Source organism: Pseudochaenichthys georgianus, unplaced genomic scaffold, assembly GCF_902827115.2.
Source record: "Pseudochaenichthys georgianus unplaced genomic scaffold, fPseGeo1.2 scaffold_1831_arrow_ctg1, whole genome shotgun sequence".
Classification (NCBI taxonomy): domain Eukaryota; kingdom Metazoa; phylum Chordata; class Actinopteri; order Perciformes; family Channichthyidae; genus Pseudochaenichthys; species Pseudochaenichthys georgianus.
Window position 1 is genome coordinate 16,168 of NW_027262593.1, and position 9,442 is coordinate 25,609.

Genomic DNA, 9,442 nt, shown 5'->3' on the forward strand with positions numbered 1-9,442 from the left:
TGATTGGTCAAATGAAGGTGAAAACTCAAAATTAAGGATTTTTTTAAAAATAATGTTTACACCGTTGTTGTGTATATGTTACGACAATAAACCTTTGAATCTTCCATCTTGGAGTCTTAGAGAACAATAAAACTTATAACCCTTATTACTGTGAGAGCCAACTTTGAGTACTGGAGGAGCCTTTTAGAACATTACGGATATGCAAAACAAACGACAGCATTTACTTTACACAGACTTTATTTAATCGATAATTGTGAAAATCAATGAATACACAAATACGTTATTATTTAAAAATTCCCAAAACTTTGACTAGGTGACACTTTCCAGTTCTTCATAATTATTACGGGACATGATAAATAGCATTGAACTAGGCTGTGCGTCAGCGTCCATCTTTCTTCTGCTACAGAGCTCTAATTGCACACCGCTGAGAGTGATGGACCTTTGTATTGTACATGACAATACAAAATAAAGGGAATTGAGAACACAAGGTTGTAGTAAGCCACACACGATAAGAAATTGGAAGTAATATCATGCTGTGGTAATTTTACACTGGAAAAATACAATTGTAGGCATAACAAGCTCATTCAGCATTTCTCTAAGGAGTAGGGAGAGAAAGAGGAAGCACATCCTGAACTGCAGTGTTGGCTTCGTGAAGACAAGGTGTTAGTAGGCGACTTTGGTTGCTTGCTTCTCATCTGCAGTCTTGCCTCCCACTAGAACAGAAGTCAGGGGGGCAGGACGATGAAGTCGACGGAGGACTTGAGCTAACCCCTGGACTCCAGAGATCTGCAGCGAGATAGAAAACAACACTGCATATTGGTAAATTACACACCAGCAAATGATGGAAATAACAATAACAATAACAACATTCACTCTTCTGTGAATACAACATGTAAATGTATTGCCTGCTTGGAAATGAGTCAGCTATTGGCTCTTGCATGATAATAGGTACCAGGTTATTTTCCAATGAAATCGCGCACTGATTGACTTGGACTCGGACTCGTGAATGTTTCGCCCACAATGACTCAGACTTGACTCGTACATTGACGCTCAGACTTGGACTCGGATTCGAGCAAGTCTTGTCTCGAGTCAGATGTAGGCGAGTTCACGTACTGGGCCCCGCTGTTCCAGTCTAGAGATGTCTAGAGACACACTTCGCATCGTGCTGTATGCTTTCACACATTCTGCTTCCACATTGGAAAAGAGCAAAATGCTCGTTATGTGGAAACAATATTGAAGAGAAGGCTCCGTAACACATTACTCTAAGGATCGAGTTCAGACAGATAGGCTGTCTTGAACACTACCATCAGAGTAACGTGATCTAATCAATAAATAAAGTCAGCCGATAACACGAAAGCACATGGCTACTTAACATGCAGGATGACCATTTTGCATGTTAAGCAGCCATGTGCTTTCTGGGGCTCAATCTTTATTGATATCATTTAAACATTCACTATAATAATAATAATAATATTAATATTAGTAATAAGCTTCATATTTGTATAGCACCTTTTATACAAGAATTGTAGCCAAACTTGCTTCACAGCAGTTCAATAGACACATTAGTATAAAAGGATAAAAGCAATGTAGAGGAGCTACAACTACATTTCAACACATATATCCACTAAGATGAAGACTTGAAGACTTGTCCTGGATGGATATCCTTGTGGATTCATCTTCCTATTATACACACATGCATTTCCAAACATCTGGACTACCTATGTTGCAAATGTATTATCTTTTCAATGTACACACGGCATCTATTGCACGTCTGTCCGTCCTGGGAGAGGGATCCCTCCTCTGTTGCTCTCCCTGAGGTTTCTCCCATGTTCCCTTTAAACTGTGGGGTTTCTCTGGAAGTGTTTCCTTGTACGATGTGAGGGTCTAAGGACAGAGGGTCTGAGGACAGAGGGTCTGAGGACAGAGGGTCTAAGGACAGAGGGTCTGAGGACAGAGGGTCTGAGGACAGAGGGTCTAAGGACAGAGGGTCTGAGGACAGAGGGTCTGAGGACAGAGGGCCTGAGGACAGAGGGTCTAAGGACAGAGGGTCTGAGGACAGAGGGTCTGAGGACAGAGGGTCTAAGGACAGAGGGTCTAAGGACAGAGGGTCTAAGGACAGAGGGTCTGAGGACAGAGGGTCTAAGGACAGAGGGTGTCGTATTGTCATACTGATATTCTGTACACACTGTGAAGACCACTGAGACAAATGTAACATTTGTGATATTGGGCTATATAAATAAACATTGATTGATTGATTGATTGATTGATTGATTGATTGATTGATTGATTGATTGATTGATTGATTGATTGACGCATTTGTGTGTATTGTGTGTGTTTCCCGGGGAAACCCTCACAAGAAACACCGGCTGTTGTTATGTCTGCTGTGACGTTAAGTTGCCTCTTGTAGTTATGCCTTTACAAGCTTACAAGTTGTATTTATCATCTGAATTTGGCGAAACAAGTTTAATATTCTTAAAACCAAGACTTTGTTTATTTGAAATCAGATGAAAACAAACTGCCGTGTTATCTATGACTACTATACACTTTTCATTCATAATGTCAGCGGGAGAGAGGGGGAGCGGTGCTGAGGAACAGCAGAGACAGGCTACAAGTGTCTTAGGTTCAAGTTAGACAACTAATGTCTGGGTTAGTGTTCATGACTTCATGTGTATGTCATCTAATGGTTCATCTCAATACACACACATTCTCCGTGCTTTCCAATAGTTTCAAATAGTTGTATTCCACTGTTTAATAACCTGTTCAATACAAACATGCCACTTGTAAAAATGAAATAACATTTCTGTGAACTGATATTTGTTTAGTGGCTTATTAGGGGATGTTCCCTGAAAGATTGTAAAATGTCAATGAAGATGTCCTACTTAGTATATGTGTTCATAATTACATACAATACATGGAATGTGTGTGTGTGTGTGTGTGTGTGTGTGTGTGTGTGTGTGTGTGTGTGTGTGTGTGTGTGTGTGTGTGTGTGTGTGTGTGTGTGTGTGTGTGTGTGTGTGTGTGTGTGTGTGTGTGTGTGTGTGTGTGTGTGTGTGTGTGTGTGTGTGTTCCAAGTGAATCTGCTGCCCCCTGGTGGCCAGTACATACATTATGTGGCCCCCACCACAATCCAAGTTGCCATCCCTGGTCTATATGAATAAACTTCACTTGCTTCTCAATCTACTTAGGGCCCACGCAACAGCGTTGGTTACTCAACCTTGAGGACGCATGGAAGGCCCCGGATTACTTTCTTACTAAATCATTATTTGGCTGTGTCTAACTATGCCGAAACGCTATCCATGGCATGCCACTCAAAATTGTGCTTTGATATAAGTCGCAAATTATTTACACTGACATTGGTGGCTGCTGACGTTTTAAAAGCAAAACCAATAATAAGACATCAGTATGAGATATAGCCACAGTTAGTTATTACGGATCCGACTTGGATGGTTACTCAAATCCTCGATCAGCGCTGCCGTCATTTAGAGTTAAGTCGCTGAAGTTGGTCATTCTTTTCTTACCGTAAGCACAACAATCATTTTCAAATCAATCAAATATTTTTTTAATAATAATGTTAATAATCTAGTCGTTGATGAATTTAGCAACTAGCTGTTTATGACACGGTATAATTAGCAGGACGCTGGTCAACCTCAACCTGAATGTGTGCATGTGCCCCTGTGTGTGCATGTGTGAACAGCCTCACGAGTAGCTGGTGTGCTGCTGTCGTCTGCGGGCACTTCTCATCTTCTCAAAGCGAGCCTCCATTTCCTCCAGGACCTTGGGGGTATAGCGGACCACCAGCTTCACTGAGCCCTGCGCCGCCTTCAGCAGCTCCACAGCCTTCTCATGGTGCTCCCCTTCAACACTCTGCATACAGGAAATGGTGTCAGCGACCTCAGCTTTAGCAGACTCTTACAAGCACAGATGTACGCATTTTGTTAGAAGCCTTGTAAACTGAACTATGGTCCAATGTTTTTATTTTGAGAACTCTTTATGAGGGGTTGTGGCTCCAGAAAAACACCTTTCACAGACCAAGCCGTGGCCTAATTTAATAAGAGGAAGAGTGATAACTTATTTGAAATACATGTTAGCACTAGATCATCAGGGTCACGAAGGACATTTAGAAATGTGGACAGGTAGGAACCCCCAGCCCAATGATAATGCCAAAGCTAGAAAGAGCCCTGTAACGGTGGGGTCTATTTCTTACACTCCCAACCTGGTGATATACAACTCAGATTTCTTGATCAGAATTAAAGGTGGTTTTCAAGAAGTTCACAGTGGGCCTGAGCTTATGTATGTCTATTTTACTTCTGGGGTCTACACAGTCCAACAAACATGTACACACTATCCACATAAATACAACAAACATAACACACAAAACAACTCATCTCATTGAATTAACTATCAAGTACAGAAGTGAAAACTAAATAACCATCCTTTTAACCATCATTAGGCCAAACAGACCGTTGAATTGTCAATTTCTGAAATATAGACATTGCTTTCACAAAGGTTGGAACTGACTTTGTGTTGCTTTGAATAATGTTCACCAGCATTGAATTCAAATGGCCATGGCTCTACATAACTGTTCTCTGTTTCAAATTCGTTTTTCCCTTAGGTAACATGAACCTTGTTTTTGTTGCAGATTGTGTTTGATCTTTTGTATATCTTTCACTGAATACAGAATTACAAAACAGAAATCAAGCTCAGACAGAACCAATGCATTAAAAACATTTCTAGGGACATCTGGTGGTGTAACTTCTTCAACCAACACCACCTTCCTTGTTTTTCTCACGTTATCAATCAGTCCTGACCGTGTTTAGTTATGATGAGCGTTAAACCTCGCAGTTTTGCCTCTTTTACTTGTTGTTCTTACCACTCCATTGACGGACAGTAGCTGGTCTCCTCTCTTGAGCCCTCCCTGGCGATCGGCCACCCCCCCAGGGATCACTCTGGAGATGTAGATGGGGGAGTTCTGCTCTTTGCCCCCCATGATGTTAAAGCCAAGACCTTCTTCTGTCTTGGGCAGCTCCACTACTCTTGGGTGCGCGTGGCCCTCGCTGGCTGCAAAGGCTGCCACTGTGGCCTGGTCAGGAAGGCAACAATATGACAAGCAGGGTGATTTAGTCTAATGTGGGACATTTTTAGTTGGGGTGCTTCCTGTTTGAAGGTTGCTCCACCCTCATCCGTGATTGGACATTTGAGAAGTCATGTGACATCACAGTTTCATTAGGCTTGTTTGAGATGAGCGAGACCGACGCAGACCTGCGCAATTGCGACCGCCGTCTTGCTAGTGCGTTGCATGATGGTTAGTCATTTTGTCCGACTTGCTCTGGAGGCTCGCCCACATGAGACGTTGAAATCTCGCGGGACAAAGACGCCCGCAGCCTTGAGGCGGCGCAGTTCCTCTCCACGGGCTGCGGAAGCGAAATGCTTGATGGGAAACGACTCGCTGGTATCTGGAGCTGAGCGCTCATTGGTGGGTTTTACCCCGTGCTGCTGATGAAGCTCTCCAATTGGCTCGGCAAAAGTTTGTTGTTGTTTTGTGTCAGTTTTACGTCACTACTTCCACATTGTTCATCATTGTTCCACAATGTTTATCATCATGACATTAATATCTATATATTTTATACTATACTTGCACTGCTTACCGTTTTCATACTTTATATCTTAGCATATTCATACACACTGTTCATACTGCTCAATGTTTCCCCTAGGTTTACTGCTTTGGGGGGGTGCTGCCTGAGCGGGGGGGGGGGGGGGGGGGGGGGGGGGGGGGCATTGGGATATATATTCTTTAAATCCTCTGGAGCAGAGAGGAGCTGTGGATTATTGTTATTGATTAGTGCATCAGTGTTTCTTAGGGTCAAAAACACTAAACTCACAACTTCAAATGAAAGCGTTTAGTTTATTTAATAAAAGAGCACATCATCGTGAAAAGTGACAGTAGTTATAGATTATTTGCAATTTGGTGCTATATATATATAAAAAAATAAAAAAAATAAAATAATAATAAACACCTTCAATTTCATTGTCTTAGCGGGGCGCTGGGGAAACACTGCAGTTCATACTGCTCACAGGCTGCTGTGTATATCTAGTGTATTCATACACACTGTTCATACTGCTCACAGGCTGCTGTGTGTATCTAGTGTATTCATACACACTGTTCATACTGCTCACAGGCTGCTGTGTGTATCTAGTGTATTCATACACACTGTTCATACTGCTCACAGGCTGCTGTGTGTATCTAGTGTATTCATACACACTGTTCATACTGCTCACAGGCTGCTGTGTGTATCTAGTGTATTCATACACACTGTTCATACTGCTCACAGGCTGCTGTGTATATCTAGTGTATTCATACACACTGTTCATACTGCTCACAGGCTGCTGTGTATATCTAGTGTATTCATACACACTGTTCATACTGCTCACAGGCTGATATCTAGTGTATTCATACCCCTCACTGTTTATTCATCATTCAATTCATTCTATATTTTATTCTGTAGATTGTGTACATTACTTTTCACTTTACTGCTTGTTGCACTCCTGGTTAGAAGCTAAACTGCATTTCGTTGTCTCAGTAATATGTGCAATAACAATAAAGTTGAATCTAATCTTGAGCAGGAACTAATGTATTTACTTAGTTAGTACATATCTGACATTAACGATTAAACACGTGTGCATTCTTTATAAATGCAAACTGGTCAGTGCACTGACGGAAGTAGTTTTGAAAAGTAATAAGTGGTTCTGTCTTTTACATACAGGATTCAACCCCCCTTGTATTGATTTGTTTAAAAATGAACAGACACTTGAGTCATTCATTTGTAGTAATATAATAATTGTGGGATTTCTATTGAATCCACTTAATCTGCAACGAAGAACGCCAGCGCAATTTCCGCCATTGCAAACCGAGTCAAGCCGACTCCGAGCTGTCCGACTTCAGGCGAGCTTTTTGAGACCTCCCCCGGCTGCAATCGGATATTCTCGTGTACTTTCGAGGCGAGCCGCAACGCGTCTCGAACAAGCCTGTTGACTCTCATTTGTCAGAGGAAGACCTACACCCACTGGAGATTAGGTGTCCCACTTAGGGAGTGTCCCACATTAAGGCAATTCACCCCACATCAAATATCTGTTTCATATTATAAAAAATAAAATACTGTGACACAATTTGCAACATAATCTCCAGTTATGTTGCAGAATGTGTCACACAAAGCTGTGTTGAATGAAGATAAAGACTGTCAGCAGCACTCTGATTGCTATTTCCCTAATCTTAAATTCAGTGTGCTGTATTTTGGTGTGCAGAGGGCATTTTGCATAGTTTAGGGTTCAGTCAAATGAGGCGCTGCAAAGTGAGTTCTTGGTTCTACACTGAGCAAAAATATAAACGCAACACTATTGTTTTTGCTCCCATTTTTCATGGCTGAAATCAAAGATCTGAGACTTTTCTATGTAAACAAAAGGCTATTCCTCTCAAATATTGTTCACACATTTGTCTAAATCTGTGTTAGTGAGCACTCCTTCTTGGTCGAGATAATCCATCCATCTCACAGGTGTGGCATATCAAGATGCTGATTAGAAAACACTGCCAATAGAAATACATGGCTTTTCAAATCGTTCTGTCCATCCATCCATCCATCTTCTCCCGCTTATCCGTGGTCGGGTCGCGGGGGTAGCAGTTCCAGCAGAGAGCCCCAAACTTTCTTTTCCCTGGCGACATCAACCAGCTCTGACTGGGGGATCCCAAGGCGCTCCCAGGCCAGCGAAGAGATATAATCCCTCCACCTGGTCCTAGGTCTACCCCTTGGTCTCTTCCCAGCTGGACGTGCTTGGAACACCTCCCTAGGGAGGCGCCCAGGTGGCATCCTAACTAGGTGCCCGAACCACCTCAACTGGCTCCTTTCGACGCGAAGGAGGAGCGGCTCAACTCAGAGTCCCTCCCGGATGACCGAACTTCTCACCTTATCTCTAAGGGAGACACCAGCCACCCGGCGGAGGAAACCCATCTCGGCCGCTTGTATCCGCGATCTCGTTCTTTCGGTCATGATCCATCCTTCATGACCATAGGTGAGGGTAGGAACGAAAATGGCCCGGTAGACAGAGAGCTTTGCCTTCTGGCTCAGCTCTCTTTTCGTCACAACGGTGCGGTAAAGCGACTGCAGTACCGCTCCCGCTGCTCCGATTCTCCGGCCCATCTCACGCTCCATTGTTCCCTCACTCGAGAACAAGACCCTGAGATACTTGAACTCCTTCACTTGGGGTAAGGACTCATTCCCTACTTGGAGTTGAACCAGAGTGGTCGGTGTTCAAATCGTTCTGTGTGACACGAAAAAAAGGGGGAAATCGTGTTGGTGAACACGAATCAATAGATGACATTCTGGGACTATAACACGAAATGCCGTGAGACTGGGTTGTTCCTGAAGAGGCGGTCGAATGAGCAGTTCCCTCTGTCAAACTGCACGTCCACCTTTGCTGTAAGATCTGGAAGGACACAAGCTCGGCTCTCCTTCAGACAACAGCCAGAAATTATCAATCTGCTCATCGCCACAGACGTGCGCTCCCCAGTACACCCCGGGTCAGACACTTTGGTTATCTTCCAAAATATCCCACTTCGTACAGATAATAAAAAAAAAAATGGCCCCTCGATTCATTTTATTGACCCCACTGCTGTTCGCCTCAAGCTCCCTAGGACCATGAGAATCCTCCATGTTTCCCAAATCAAGCCAGTTTACACAAGCGACCTGTTTCCTAGTCCCAAGTCCCAGTGTGTGCCTTGTTGGGTCAGTCCTGCCGCTCCCAGGGAGCATTACAACACAGGGCGAGACTATTTGAATCCCAAAAGCTGCAGTTGGTTTGGTTCTGAATGAAAAGCATCTGAACAAGAGGAATGATAACAGCAAGCAACCTGAGAGCATTTCATCACATGCTTATGGAGATAGAAAAACCACACACCTCCTTGAAACAATAAGGACTTATGTCTCTATGACATTCCGTTTGTGCAATCGTGAAGTTATTCATAACTAAAAGGTTCTTAGTTTGCATGTCATACCTTGGCAGTTGCCTGCGCTCGCACCTCTGGTCCTCCAACAATGTCCAGAGTGTCGTAGAGCTGCTCATATACCTGAGGGCACGAGCAGATTACAGAGGGATCAGACCAACATATGAGTGAAGAGAAACACACTGGATAGGAGGTGAGAAACATCCAAGACCAAAAGGTTGACCCGTTTCCCAGTTCCTTAAATGCATCCCGAGGAGCAAAGAAAGCAAGTTGTTCTGCGAGTGCTCTGATTATGAAATGTATTGTTTGATTCTGAAATGGTTTACTTGTGTTGTTATTTAGCACGTCCACAGCCAGGACTCCCACTCGGTGACATCAACCTGCGCCTGGCTGCTTCTGGAGACTGTAGATTGTCACATTAAGACAATTTGTGAATTGAATTAAAAGTCA

At 43.3% G+C, this 9,442-nt stretch overlaps 1 protein-coding gene across 1 annotated transcript; it reads right to left on the minus strand.

Moving 5' to 3' along the window:
* Positions 1 to 219: 219 nt before the first annotated feature.
* LOC117441610 (protein lin-7 homolog B) lies at positions 220 to 9,115 on the minus strand (the record flags this gene model as incomplete). The annotated part of the gene is made up of 4 exons (XM_034077676.2): positions 220 to 786; positions 3,701 to 3,864; positions 4,871 to 5,080; positions 9,044 to 9,115. Coding segments are annotated over 4 exons (468 nt in total), but the record flags the coding sequence as incomplete, so codon positions are not given.
* Between the last annotated feature and the right edge of the window lie 327 nt (positions 9,116 to 9,442).